Consider the following 15,124-nt stretch of genomic DNA (forward strand, 5'->3'; position numbering starts at 1 on the left):
TTTAATGATTTATGCAGTCTCAAAATTATTCAGCCCCTTCATGACAAGCATCTTTAGTACTATGTAGAACAGCCTTTTGCTGTTATGACCTGCTGCAAACGAGATGTATTAACCAGACACCAGCTTCTGGCAGTGTTTCTGAGGAATCTTAGCTCATTCCTCATGAGCAATGGCCTCCAGTTCAGTAATGTTCTTGGTTTTGCGTGCTGCAACCGCCTTCTTCAAATCCCACCAGAGATTTTCTATGGGGTTCAAGTCAAGTGACTGTGATGGCCACTGTAGAATCTTCCAGGACTTCTTCTGCAACCAAGCCTTGGTGGAATTGGAAGTATGCTTGGGATCATTGTCCTGTTGGAAGGTCCAATGACGCCCAAGCTTCAGCTTCCTCACTGACGGCATGATGTTTTCTCCTAGAATTTCCTGATACTTCAGTGAATCCATCTTGCCTTCCACACGTGGCAGGTTTCCAGTGCCAGAGGATGTAAAGCAGCCCCAGAGCATCACCGATCCCCACAATGCTTAACTCTAGACAGAGGGTTCTTTTCAGCATATGCTTCATTCTTCTTCCTCCAGACATAGGGGAGTGTGGGGCACAATGTGACTTCAGTGTGTGAACTGTTAGGTCAATATTAATAAGGTTTTTGCATCAACAAGCACAACATAAATCGTGATCCACAACTACTCAACAAAGATCTGAGGCATTGGATAGTTGTAGAATAGTTGACAAGTTGTTGCAAACCTTGATATTTGATATTATACTATAAGCTATACACACACACTCTAAAAGAATTTAGCATGTTGTAAAAGCTAAAATAAACCATTTAAAGTCTGTTAACTTTGCAGATCTCTTTCCAAAGCTATAAAGCATCTTCCAGGCTGTTTAAATTGTGTGAGAGCATGAGTGCTTTGTTCAGTGTGGAGAGGTCAGTGAATGACATAAAAGGGCCCTTAAAATCTCTTTCAGAATAATCAGAATAGTAAAACAGTATCCAAGAGTACCCAAACAACTTCACTTGTAAAAGTAGTTGTTCGGTTATGTGAAAGAATAAATAGAGTTATAGCACATTTCATGACTTGTGTACAAAATAAATAAATCCATCCATCCGTGTGTGTGTGTTGTGTGTGTGTCTGGTGGTCCTGGTAATGTTATGGGGACCAAATGTCCCCACAAAGATAGTAATACCAGTAATTTTTGGCCTTGTGGGGACTTTTTTTGTTTGTTTGTTTAACCCCTATGAGGAAAACAGCATTTAAATCATATGAAATAGATTTTTGAAAATGTAAAAAAAAAAGGGGGGATATAATGTAAAAGGGGATATAATTATACAGTTTATACAAGTCATTATGTCTATGGAAAGTCCCCATAAAACACCCATCACCGTATATATATCACATAAATTAAAGTTTTTGGTGGCTTCAATATCTGGAGTTGTTTGTCAAACCGTCAAACAAAACTGACATATGAATACATTCAACACTATAATTTGTGTACAAAAGAAAAAAAAAATTGATTTTACTCTTTTTTTTCTTATCAAGCTAAGGTTCCAAATTATGTTATTTCTTGCGGTGTCAAAATGTAATGATTATTATATATATATATATATATATATATATATATATATATATATATATATATATATATATATATGGGAAAATCTGAGTTGAATAACCTGAGTTGCCAGCAGAATAAGAAACACATCAAAATATACAATTTTGGACTTAATAACCGGCCTAAAATAAATACAACAACAACATTATTATTATTATCATCATTATAGCCTAAGTACAAATAAATTAGCTTTACAGTTTTACAACAGTTTTACAAATTCTCAAAAAAACTGTTTTTTTTTTCTTCGTTGGGGTCGGAAGGTGTCTTTTAAAAAGTGAAGGCGGGGTCAGCTGTTCTTTGGAAGGCAGCGCTGATCAACAGCATTACTTCACATCACAACTCATGAGCAGTAACACTTGACGAAATACAGTCCTGGACGTACTTTAAATATCCATTTTCTTTTGTTATTTTTGTTTGTTTGCTTCTTGCTTTTGACATCTCAAAACTTTATACAGTAGGTATATATCATTGTGAATAAAGATCAAACCATGTGCTTTACTATAGAGTGCAGCACTGTGGCATTATGGCAGAGCAAATGTTGCTGTACTGCTTTTACCTCCAAGAGATGAAGAGACATTCATTTGGATATATATTGTGAAGGAAAGCGGGAAATCATCAGAAACAACAAACAAACATGGAGACATTTACAATTCAAGATATGCTCATCAATTCCACTGATATTTATAAAATATTATGTGGATTAGGAATCGGGAATTTGTCGGAGTGTAAAAATGACAGAGACAGCACGTTGGAACCAAAAGGTAAAAAAAAAAAAAAAAAACTTTTATAGGCTAATACATATTTTATATAGGCCTGCATATATTTACATTTATTCATATTTTACTTTTATTGCCTTTAGTCTTTGCATTAGCGCAGGCTTTTTGTGTTGAGAAATGTGTGAACGAACCAAGACAAGTTTCGTCTTGTACTTGTTCAAAAGACACACAACTGCTTGTTAAAACTTGGTATAAAAATATGGTATTCTCATCTCGTTCTCTCGTGTTTGTTTGTCAGATATGAACCAGACTGTGCGGATCGTGCTGTATGTGTTGATCTTCCTCCTGAGCTTCATTGGGAACAGCCTCATCATCACGGTTCTGGTGCGGAACCGGCGCATGCGGACGGTCACCAATCTGTTCCTGCTGTCTCTGGCCGTCAGTGATCTGATGCTGTGTGTCTTCTGCATGCCCTTCACACTCATCCCCAACCTCATGAAGGACTTCATTTTCGGCAGCGGCATGTGTAAAGTGGCCACGTACTTCATGGGTGAGTCATTTTGATATTTGTAGTTCACGCTTCACTTTTTGCAGCTTCTTCTACCAGATAGTAAATAGACTGTAAACAATATTGTTGGTTTAACTTAAAAAAGTAAGTTACATAGTTGCCTTAAAAATTTGAGTTCATTGAAATAAAAAATTTGAGTTAATACAATGAAGGATACTTTTAGAGTTACAACAATTAGTCCAATTTTAAATCAATATGGGAACTTTCTCATATAGAAGGCTTATATATTTTTTTTCAGAATATTTTTGTTTGTTATTGTGATGACAGTGAGTTCTACAGATTTGGTCTGTAACTTTTTTTTTCTTTCAAAATATAAATAATAATTCTTTATAAATAAGGTAATTCAGATGACAGCAGATCGTTTAACAAACATGCATTTCATCTTGAATCAAACTAGAAATGAGATGTGATTCAGTTTTCAATTTTCTTTCCAAAAAACTATCTAAAGGCTACATGCTGTTATTTTGTAGCCTATGTATATAATAGTTCAAACTGTTTTTGCTATGGTACCAAAATTGAAATGTGAAATTTTGGTTACACTTAATTTTACAGTGTAGTTACCCATGGAAGTACTGGTAATATAATGTAACTACACGGGTTAAGGTTAGATTTAAGGGTAAGTTCAGGGTTAGTACCTAGTGCTACCATAGTAACTGTGTTACTTTGAGTGTGAGTATCACGATACACTTCTTTATGAGAATGTCTAATATTCTCTGAACTGACAAGCATCTTTGTACCTTAAAAAAAGGAAATCTGGTAACATTATACACGAGAGAGGCAGACTATAAAGGGTCACTTAACAAAAGGAAATGCTTAATGTTCCAGCTGCTTTTTTCTCACATTTGGTTTGTAAAAAAAGATTGATTTAGAGATGTATTATTATTCATTAAGGGGCTAAAAGCAGACCACAAACACAGTAAAGCAGCTTGCACTAATAGAAATGCTTTTTATTCTATTTAATTCTCAACTGTAGAGACATAGTTTATTGGAAGGCACATCCATTTTAAATTCATATTTATGACTTGTTGAATTGTGTAACAATTCTGAAAACTATTTATAGCCAGTTGGTTGCACACTTCCAGATGTTGCAAATGTGCCATGTAAACAATTTAGTAATTAGACAATGCCACTGTCTCTCTATTTGATGCATCAGCATGTTTTATGTGTTTGTTTTGTGCTATTCTGTAATACTTGTTCATGATAAAGCTGACGCAATTTACATGCTCTGTTGTTATTACCGCGTGTATGTTAACATTGCTGTCTAATTAACTGCTGTCTTACTAGTTGCAAAGGGTGCAGTCGCACCATTAAGTTTATTAACAGTCCATGCCTTTGTTATCAGGGCTTAGACATAGTTTGTTATGAAGTTTTCCTGTCTGTTCCCATTTTTGTGTTTACTGTTGTTTATAGACGCATATATATCAGACCTCCTGAGAATCAGTACTTTAACAAGCCCAGATTTATTTCTGTATGTGCAACTGAGTTCTGTGTGTCCAAACACACAGGTATTTCGGTGAGCGTATCCACATTTAACCTTGTGGCCATCTCCCTGGAGCGCTATAGTGCCATCTGCAACCCCTTTAAGTCCCGTACCTGGCAGACGAAGTCCCACGCTGCAAAAGTCATCACAGCCACTTGGGTCGTGTCTTTTCTGCTCATGCTGCCTTATCCGATAGGCAGCACCCTGGTGCCTTTCATGCGCAGTAACAACAGCACAGGCAACATGTGCCGCTTGGTTTGGCCCAGTGATGTCATGCAGACCTGGTAAGATTTATTAGGACTGTGTGTGTCTTAATCTTTGTGAGGATAAGGTGTTAAAGGGATATTTCACCCAAAAATTAAAATTAGCCCATGATTTACTCACCCTCAAGCCATTCAAGTTGTATATGACATTCTTCTTTCAGACAAACACAATCAGAGTTGTATTAAAAAATGTCCTGGTTCTTCCAAGCTTTATAATGCCATTGAATGGCTGTTTCTGTTTTAAAGTACATAAAAGTGCATCTGTCCATCATAGAAGTGCTCCACACTGCTCTGGGGGGTTAAATAAAGGCCTTCTGAAGCGAAGCGTTTGTGTAAGAAAAATATTCATATTTAAAACTCTATAAAGTAAAATATAGCTTCTGGCCAAACGAACATACGGATATCACTTAAGTCTAAGCACAACTTCTGCGAGTTCGGCTGATATTTACACTGCGTCATCAGTTGTACTTTAGGCGCAGGTAGACTGCGTATGGCCATTTGGCTGGGAGCTAGAATTTTACTTTGTAACATGTTAAAAATGAATATTTTTCTTACACAAACGCTTCACTTCAGAAGGCCTTTATTTAACCCCCCGGAGCTGTGCACTTTTATGATGGATGGATGCACTTTGATGGACTTCAAAACAGAAACAGCCATTCACTGCCATTCTAAAATGTGGAAGAGCCAGGATATTGTTTAATATAACTCCGATTGTATTCATCTTAAAGAAGAAAGTCATTTACACCTTGGATGACTTGTGTGTGAGTAAATCATGGGCTAATTTTCCTTTTTGGGTGAACTATCCCTTTAAAGGAAAAGGGACCAAAAAGAAAAATTCGGTCATAATTTATCGTCATGTTGTTCCCACCCTGTATGCTGTTATGTTTTCAGCAGCAGTTATTTACACTAAGAGTAAAAAAACTTGATGATATTTATACTGAGTGTAAATAGTGGTAGGTACTGTTTGCACTATGTATAAGTGCAAATAGGGACAGATGCTATTCACACAAAGTGTAAATAGAAGTAATATACAGTAATGTTTCTACTAAAGGTAAAACATCAGAGCATTGGAGTTAGTGAAAATTGCCGCTGCTAACATGATTATTTGCACTAACTGTAAAGACGCTTTTTTTCTGTGGAATACAAAAGAAATTAAAAAAAAAACTTCATGCTGCTCTTTTATTTATTCAAGAAGTTTAGTGTGTGCATGTTAAACCTTACAAAAAAAATAAGTATACTTTTAAGTATATTTAAGTAAAGATCAAGTATAATTTTAAGTATACTTATGAAGTAAGTATACTGATATCAATGTACAAGTAGTATACTTGTACTAAGTGTACTAGTACTACTTGGAATTAATTTGGCCCACTTTTTAGTGTGTAAAAGTATACTTTAAATGTAAACGTTGAATACACAACTAGTTTACAACTATGTTTTTCATTTGTACCGCGTCTATACTACAAGTGAACTTATAGGTATACTGGTAGTTCATTAGTTAAATAAGTATTTTTTAGTTTATGAAAGTTCACTTTGAAGTATACTCTTAGTAAACTACTAGTTTAGTAGTTATATACTGCAAGTACACTTGTAAGTTTTTTTTTAAGTGAACTTAACATCATAGTTTACTAGTTTTGCACTTTAAGTATGCTACTACTGTATGTTACGATTTAGGTATTAGTTTTTATACTTAATATAAACACGTAACTGTACTTTAACTCTCTCCCCACCTACCCCTAAATTGGAGTGTGTGCCCAATCATATAGTACCAGATTTTCATGGAAATCTGTTAACTCCGACTTCCCAAAATCTGCAGATTGTCTCTGATTTTCAGCAAGTAGCATCAACTTCTCCAGACTGCAGATCAGGGCAAAAATTGTCTAGTGTATTCCAGCCTTTAAGCTCCACTAAAATTGTGAATGTGGTCTAAAAACTCTACAAACCAATGAAGATGGAAGTGAAATAGTGAATGGAAAAGATCTGTAAGATTCATCAAAAATTCTACTTGACCAAAAAACTAAAAAAAACACTTGGATAGGTTTGGAATGACTTGAGGATGAGTAAACCATTTTAATTTGGGAGTAATCTATCATGTAAATGTAAATTTAGAAAGCTACCCAGCATTTGCAGTCTTAAGGTTACTTTCAGCTAAAAAAAAACAAAACTGTGAACTGTCAGCCCCATGTCTGACTTTGCAACTGACTTATCTCTCTCTCTCTCTCCCCTCTCTTTTTAAGGTATGTTTTTCTGTTGCTGATACTCTTTCTCGTGCCTGGGATCATAATGATGACAGCTTATGGCCTCACCTCAATCGAACTCTACAGGGGGATCAAATTTGAAATGGCTAATAGGAAGTCAAACAAAGGTAAGGGAAAAAAATCATAGACTTCCTGACCTTAATATTTCAAATGTGTAATTATCATATAAAACCCTTTTAAATTGAGTTGTTTAGCCATGAAGTCAATTTGTAGGACAACCTAGAATGTGCCCATCAATTGGAATCAGAAATATCGTAAATTAGAGTTCTGAGCACCTAAACAACCAAGTGAAGTTGTATTTACAATGGGAAATTTGGAATTCTATGAATTCGGATATACTACTCTTTTAGCGTGCTGTTTTTCGCGTACTATATAGTATGGACATAGTCTATGAGAAATGATGTGAATTAACAATATTTTCCCACTAAAACGTTATTCTTTAAATGCTATTTTGTAAAATGGGCGGTTATGAATAAAGTGCGAAATAATTATTTTATAATTATTGAATAATTATTTACCTTGACTAGCCCTACTATGTTTTCCTTTTAGATCTATTGGCAGACATTTCTTTTTGTATTCATTTATTTTAGCATGTTGAATAAGCGAAGGGCATCGTCTGCTTTGTGACCAACGTGAAAGCGTGACTCATGTGTGTATCAATAAATGCAAACTGCGAAAATGATATGCAAATGTCGGAGATAGCGGGGAAGCTGCTTTAGGATTACAAAGAGAACAGCTTTATCTTGAATCAAATAATCACGGTTTCATCCTCACTTTGCTCACTAGAGAAAGAGTTCGGCACGTCCAATCTGAAAAATGGCGACGGCGACGGCTGCTACCTCCAGCCGTCCAAGAAGAAGCGCGCCGAACCCGTGACGCTCAGTTTCAGCAACCCAAAATCCAAACTGAGAAGGGTTTGCAGCAACAGCTCCACAGCAAACCTCATGGCCAAGAAAAGGGTCATCCGCATGTTGCTGGTGATCGTGGCGCTGTTCTTCCTCTGCTGGACGCCGATCTTCGTCGTCAACGCCTGGAGAGCCTTCGACAGACGTTCGACCGATCGTCTCCTCTCAGGAGCGCCGATATCCTTCATCCACTTGCTGTCCTACACCTCCGCCTGTGTCAATCCTATAGTCTACTGTTTTATGAACAAACGCTTCAGACAGGGCATTCTGGCGACATTCACCTGCTGTAGGGATGATTTCGATGAAGTGAGCAGGAGCAGCACCCGACGGAGCGCCAGAGGAGCTGGAGGGCTGGGAACGCGGTTTGGAAGAACCAGACAGACCGACAGTAACACGCAAACCTCAGGAACGCTTACCAGGCTGACTGACACCAGTATCCGTGGCTCGGCACAAGCGTAACTGATACTCATCGAACCCTGAAAATTGCAGCGTAGGAACCCATTTTGGTTTACCAAAGAGTTTATCTTGAGTAAAGTCAATATGAAATCAAAATCGTTCAGAGCTTGGCAGGGCCGTGCACAGACATTTTGGGGGGCAGGTGCTCTAGTAAAAAAAAAAAAAGGTACTATACCTTTTAAAATTATTTATAAAAAGTAAAGTTTCATATTGTTGATCATCTTTTAATTAATTACACTATTTAAAACTACACCCTATAGGCCTGTTATACCAATGAACTGAAATCAGTATTAAAAAATCCATCTTAGCATTTATCAAAATCCATTTAGACTGCAATTACAATTGCCTAAATAATGTAATGAGATTATTGTTTCTAGTATAGAAATATGAAATAATACTATTATATATTAAACTAAAACCGACAGTAGATGGCAGCAAGTCGTAATAAATGAATCATCGTCCATTTAACCAATTCGTTCAAACCGGCTGATTCATTCATGAAAGAAGCAAATGTCCACTGAGTTTATGAATGCGTCATTGAATCATTGACTCACCCGATTCGTTCAAAAATGGTGAATCATTCAAGAACAAAACTCCGCTGTGTGTCGCAGGGAGACGTGACTTCTCTGCTTTGTTTGGAACTTTTTTTGTTGGCAAAATAGAGGAAAAACATTCAAAATTGACAATGTTCTGTCTAAAAATAAACTTAATGTTTATCAAACGGCTGAATATTACATTTTGCAATCGTGTTGATATTTGCGTAAATAGCACTCCTGCTTGTGTGATATTGCTTAACTATATTATGTTATAAACACAAAAATACTCGTACAAGGGCAATTGATATCTTGTATTATGGGGGCATTTTTGTTCATTTTGGTGGCATTTCCGAACTCTATGGTTACCAGACTGTCACCAATGAAGGCAGGTCCGGGAGATGTGGATGCTGCTCGTCTGCCCTGCACAGCTTATTAAGAATAAGTTGTTGGGCACACGCTGAGAATTGATTAAGGATGGATGCCACGGGCATACATAAATTAGGGCACTTATCTAGTCAGAGGCCAAAAGGGCAGGTGCTTGAGCACCACTTGGGGTCTATCAGTGCACGTGCCTGGAGCTTGGCGGTGTTTAGTAAAATGGCTGCTAGCTGAAAAGAGACTCATTGGACTGTTGATAAATGAGAGCACAAGCAATGGCTGCCAATAGCATCGAAATGCTGACGGAATCCAGTGCTTAAATTTAGTACGTCACTGTTAAACAAACAGCAGAATCAAATGGAGCAAGACTGTAGCGTCCAGTCCTCATTACGGCTATGCCTTATACATGTTGGGCTTTACATAAAACACATGACTTTATAAATAAGTTTGTCCATTTGGTGCTCTAATTTTCTGGCTCACCTAGAAGACAAAGAGGGATTCCTTTGCTTTTCTTGGTATTTTACTTAATTTGTGTATGTGTGTGCGTGTTACAGTCAAAGCAATCATCCAGATGTTTTGAGAATAGACTAATAGTGCTTATAAATACACTACCATTCAAACGTTTTTGAAATTGTGAAATATTATTACAATTTAAAAGTCTGTTTTAATTTGTTTTAAAATGTAACTTATTCCTGTGATGGCAAAGCTGAATTTTCAGCATCATTACTCCAGTCTTCAGTGTCACATGATCCTTCAGAAATCATTCTAATATGTGGATTTGCTGCTCAAGAAACATTATTATAACATTATTTTTTCAGGATTCTGAACAGAAAGTTCAAAAGAACAGCATTTATATGAAACAGTTTTGTAACAGTGCATCCTTAATGCATCCTTGCTGAATAAAAGTATTAATGTCTTTTAAAATATCGTACTGTCCCCAAATATTTGAATGGTAGTGTATATATCGGACATCTGAGATCAGTTTACAGATGCTTAAGAGTGTACAGTGGGCTGTATTTGATATTTTGTTCATCATATCTGCTTCAGTAATGACCACACCACACATATAATTCTCTGTTTGATAAATGTATGACACATACAGTACTTACACAATCTGCAATAGCAAAACCTCTTTGGATTCATTGCCAATACAACATGCAAAAATGTGAAAACTCTGTACAAAACGTACCAGCTTGTGTCTATAGGTAGATGTGTAGCATTAACCATTTTCCTCTAAGAAAGTACACAGGCATGTCTTTATCTTGTGTTAGCAAAGCTGTACTGTTTGTACACTGTGACATAGAGTCTGTCCTTATCATTGCATGAGACTTTTAACACCTGTTGCGCACTTCAAAGGACCTACTCAAGGCTGCTTCTGACATCTGGGATATTTTCCCCAGGACACATGGTCATTGACTATATTTGTTTATAATATTTGTATATGCCAAAAGTCACATTTTTAATTTCATCTCTCAATGAAATAAACAATTATTTCTTCCTTTAATTGCACACTCATCAGCCAAGATGTTATAACGCACGTTCGCATGGTCCCCGATACTGGCAACGCATTGTATACTCACTGACATTGACACATTAAACCGTGTAAAGTCTTAATCGTCTGTCGGATGTCTATATACCAGGAAATTGAACCACCCGAAATAATAAACATCTGTTTATTAATGAAGGAAACATTTCAAAACCCTGAGGAGATTTACATATGCCAGTGCACATATCATCTAATAATGAATATTTTAGGAGTGCTTTGTATGAAATGCAACCTGGGGGTCAGACCAGAATGTTCCTATTATTTCAGTTGCGTCACTGTATTCTTGTGAAGTGCAAATATTATAAAACTTTTTTCATAGTTTCCATTGTTTTATCAGACAGAATGTAGGAAGTCAATAATTTTGAAAGCCATTGACAATAAATAGCTAATGGGATGCTCTTTTTAATATACTATGATATGGTTTACATCAGCAGCATATGGTGGACATATATTTTACACACATAAAATAAGATATTTTAAAATATGTCTCAGTGTTTATACAGTGTTAGAACAACTATAATAATATGGACAAAAACAGATGAATCGTTCTTTAAAATATTCTTTTGGGCCTTAGTAAATGATGACAGAACTTTTGGGTGAACTATCCTTTTAGGGAGCAAAACAATGGCAAATATGCAAGTTTAATCCCGGCCTACAAATAACTTTGTGAGTTCAGGCTTGCTTTATCTAATCTATCAGCTATTATGGATGTAAAGAGGTCTGCGAAATGACATAACACAGAGTGACCCAATAAAAACATTTGTGTGGCTAAATGGAAGTGTTGTTGGCTGGCAGTGTGGTGCTAACTATTCAAGAGCTTTGACAAATTGAGAAATCCTTTCCAATGCAGCACAACAACTTAAAAAAAATGAGGCTTAAAGATGTTTTTTAGTATGCTTTAGTAAGTATAAAGTTATCAGAAAGCCAGTTCAGCTTCTTTTAAAGAGGTCATGAAATGAGAAATCAATTTTTCCTTGATCTGTCATTGTACTATAAAAATATCGAGTAAGTTTCAGAAATCAAAACTTTTTTTGTTTTTGTTAAACGACTCGTTTCAGATTTTGCCTCAGTATAGAGCTGGTAAGTCCCGCCCATCCGTAAAACCCCAAGTGGACCTCTAGGTTGAAAAATGAAAAAAGTGAATGTGAGAAAATAATTATTTTCTGGTCCCGTTTGAATTGTGCCATGAATGTGAACATATGTTGTCTGTGAATTTTTTATATAATTTTTCATGTTACGAGTTTGACAGTATATGGTATGATTCTTTGGCTAGCAGTTGTGGAAAAGACATAACGAGAAAGACTACATGTCGCCTATGTGACGTCACCCCATAACACATTTTCCCTCCACTTGTCAAATCACGGTGCTAATGCTGCGATAATCTATGGAGACAGATCGAGATGCCTGTGTGTTTTGTACCCAAATGTCACCATTCAAACCAAATGGGCTGTTCTTTCTTCAGATTCCCGCGTCGAAAGCAGCGAAGAGTTGTAGTCCACAAAGTGCTCTCACACAAAGTCAAACCATATCAAACTTCTACCCGCTAAATTGTGGCATTCTTCACACGAAACATTATATTAAAAATTCACAGACAACATATGTTCACATTCATGGCACAATTCAAACGGGACCAGAAAATAATTATTTTCTCCCATTCACTTGCATTGATGATATTTCAACCTAGAGGTCCAGTGGGGTTAGCGGAAGGGGTGGGACTTACCAGCTCTATGACATCATAGTGCGACGAAAGACCGCCTCTGCAGAAGATCAACGCCTACTTCTACATCATTAGGCCTCTTTAGCCCCGCCCACCGATTCACACAGGTCATGGTAGTAGTACGAGAGACGCAATGATCCATTTCAGGGGTGGCCAACATTACGATTTAAAATCAGTGAGAGCTAGAAAAATGTCTATATTTACAAGTAAAGATTCATGTTACAGGTAGACTTACATGCAGAAGCTTTGAAAGGAACCTCTGGGATTGGGGAGGCTGAAACAGGCAACAGGACTGTGGCTGCCATGGGAACTGGCTTTGGCTGCGGTCATGACATGAATATTCTGTATATCCATTTGGGACTGTAGCGTATTCTGAAGCTACAGGAACAACTGGAGCTGCAGCAACAGGAACCTTTTGCAGGGGTGAGCAGTACTGGTTCTGGGATGGACATCTGGGGAGCTCTGGTACCATGTCGGTTGAGACGGGAAACTCTGGGACTGGGGTGACCATGACTGGGAACTCTGGGACCATTAGCGGGTTAACCGAAATCGCTTTTTGGGCAACTAGGTGAGGGGAATGTGCCATAAAGCTCTCTTATTGCATTAGAGTCTGTTTTGAACTAGAAGAGGTAAAAAAAGTTTTTACATTCATAATTTTTAGTAAGGAGATGTAAAACTGTCAAAATACACATTTCTTTTATTCTTTAAACAAAAAAAATAAAAAGAATGTAAGAGATATAACCATTTGAACTAAATTGTTACACTTTCTGTGTTCGGGTCTGTTTTGACCCCAAAGTAAACTGGCTTTACACATGAATTATGTTTTTTTTTATTTATTTTTTATTTTTACATTATTAGATTTGTCTCAAATTAGTTCTGTAAAATGCATTTAGCCTCTTAAAATTTACATAAAACGACAAAAACAAATGAATGTATTAATGTGTTAGTAGAGCAAAAGTATAACAAATAGTCTGAATTTGAAAGAGGGTTTGGAAAAGAAATGGTACACATTTCACTTTGCTGCCACCTATTGATGAACCATTGCAGCATTGAAAAGGAGATTCAAACTGTTTATCATCATCATCATTTTTTTCATATGAAAGGAAACGTTTTTGCTAGTAAAATTAATATATTTGAAAACATTTTCAGAGTAATATTGATGTTGTTTTTTTAGAAAAAACAATAGGTTTCCTAAATTTAGACTGTTATAAGTTTCAAAATGAATTTAATTAATCCATTGAAATCCATGAGATTGTACTGGTAATTATCATATTACATAAATTTCATCTAATGATATATTCAAATAAATTTTCTCATAAATATTGATCAAAAATATATATTGTCTTGCATCACATTGGTTTTTGCTGAAAATTTCAAAAAGAATATTTAAATTTTTAAATCGTATACAGCGGTAAATGAAGTAATAGCATGGTAAAAACATGGTAAAATTCAAAAGGTGTAGGCCTATACAGTTTTTTTTATTGCATTAGGAAGACACCACAACTGAGTGCAATAATATAAACAGTGCAATATAAATATATATATTTTTTATTTATTATAAATATTTTTTATATAAAAAGTATTTACAAGCATATAATAACATACAATATTTAAACATCCCTAAGCAAGTAATATTGCCGATAATACTGCCTAAGTATAGGGATGGTATAATAAATATTTTAAATATAAAAAAATTGAAACTATATACTACAGAGCCCCTAAAGGGACATGGTTTTGTTCTCTCACAAAGGTTTTGTGTTCCTCCGATAAACTTAACGTAATATACAATATAACATCCCTAAACAAGTAATTTTGCCAGTAATAAGGCCTAAGAGGAAGGATGGTACAACTTTAAAACTATATTCAATATTTAAACATCCCTAAGTAATATCAGCAGTGATAAGAATGATAAGTGGATGGATGAAAAGGCCACCCGTCAGTTTTGCTGAAGTGAAAAATAAATAAAAAAGTAACAGAATTTTACTTTATTGTTATGAAAAATGTATCATAACATAAATCAAAAATACTATTTTCAATTTTTATATGAAATACATATTTTCAAAAACATGTTTTAAAACTCTAAACCTGTGAGAAAATCAAAGCCATAAATCTAAACAAGTTGTGTTCCAAATTTGAGCCTGATATCTAAAAGAATGAGCTTTCAGTAAGATTTTGTTTGGGCTCAGTACCAAAAGTTTCCACTAGATGAAATTCAAGTTTTGTTCAGGACCATTTAAACTGTCTGAATCATGTCCATATTTTTTCTTTTTTGTGTGTGTGTTCATCCTAGCAAGTGCCAACACCATTACCAAGTTTCTTACCATTCCGATGAAGAAAAAAAAGTCTTGAAAAAAACGAGAAGAGCACCAGAGGGTTAAGAGTTAACAAGGATGGTACCGAGAGGCAAATTCTGAACAAAGCAGTGAGAGAATTTGGTTCAATTCTTTCCCCAGGAAGAAATGACAAAGTTTAAAAAAAAATTGGTCCAATAATTATACAATGAAGACATATGAATCAGGTTTGCTGTCACATGCTGGAGAAACACCTTTATACATCTTTGCCAATCTAGCATTTGTAGAATAAACACGGCATGCACAACTTTGCACTGAATAAGTGAGTGTCTGGCACATACAGTAGACGATCTATGTACCCTGTTGAGGATCCTTTTTCCCAGAGTTCCTCTGATATTTCCTCC

General features: G+C 35.9%; 1 protein-coding gene across 2 annotated transcripts; it reads left to right on the plus strand.

Annotated features, from left to right (window-relative positions):
• Positions 1 to 1,901: 1,901 nt before the first annotated feature.
• Positions 1,902 to 10,785, plus strand: cckar (cholecystokinin A receptor). 2 transcript variants are annotated; one of them, XR_013820594.1, is made up of 6 exons: positions 1,902 to 2,370; positions 2,624 to 2,875; positions 4,399 to 4,657; positions 6,871 to 6,998; positions 7,678 to 9,759; positions 10,123 to 10,778. XR_013820594.1 is itself a non-coding variant. In XM_079866815.1 (5 exons), the coding sequence occupies exons 1-5, from the start codon at positions 2,244 to 2,246 to the stop codon at positions 8,253 to 8,255; spliced, it is 1,344 nt and encodes a 447-aa protein (XP_079722941.1). In that variant the 5' UTR covers positions 1,902 to 2,243; the 3' UTR covers positions 8,256 to 10,785. The 2 variants fall into 2 exon arrangements, 1 of the variants encoding a protein (XP_079722941.1); XM_079866815.1 differs by having other exon boundaries at positions 7,678 to 10,785.
• The last annotated feature ends 4,339 nt before the right edge of the window (positions 10,786 to 15,124 follow it).

The sequence above is a fragment of the Squalius cephalus genome, assembly GCF_949319135.1.
Source record: "Squalius cephalus genome assembly, chromosome: 3".
Taxonomy (NCBI): domain Eukaryota; kingdom Metazoa; phylum Chordata; class Actinopteri; order Cypriniformes; family Leuciscidae; genus Squalius; species Squalius cephalus.

Bases quoted from the DNA above. Each gene is read 5' to 3' on its own strand.
- cckar (XM_079866815.1), top strand. From the start codon at position 2,244: ATGGAGACATTTACAATTCAAGATATGCTCATCAATTCCACTGATATT. The intron at 2,371-2,623 runs GTAAAAAAAAAA...TTTGTTTGTCAG, and splicing joins CAGCACGTTGGAACCAAAAG to ATATGAACCAGACTGTGCGG. The intron at 4,658-6,870 runs GTAAGATTTATT...TCTCTTTTTAAG, and splicing joins AGTGATGTCATGCAGACCTG to GTATGTTTTTCTGTTGCTGA.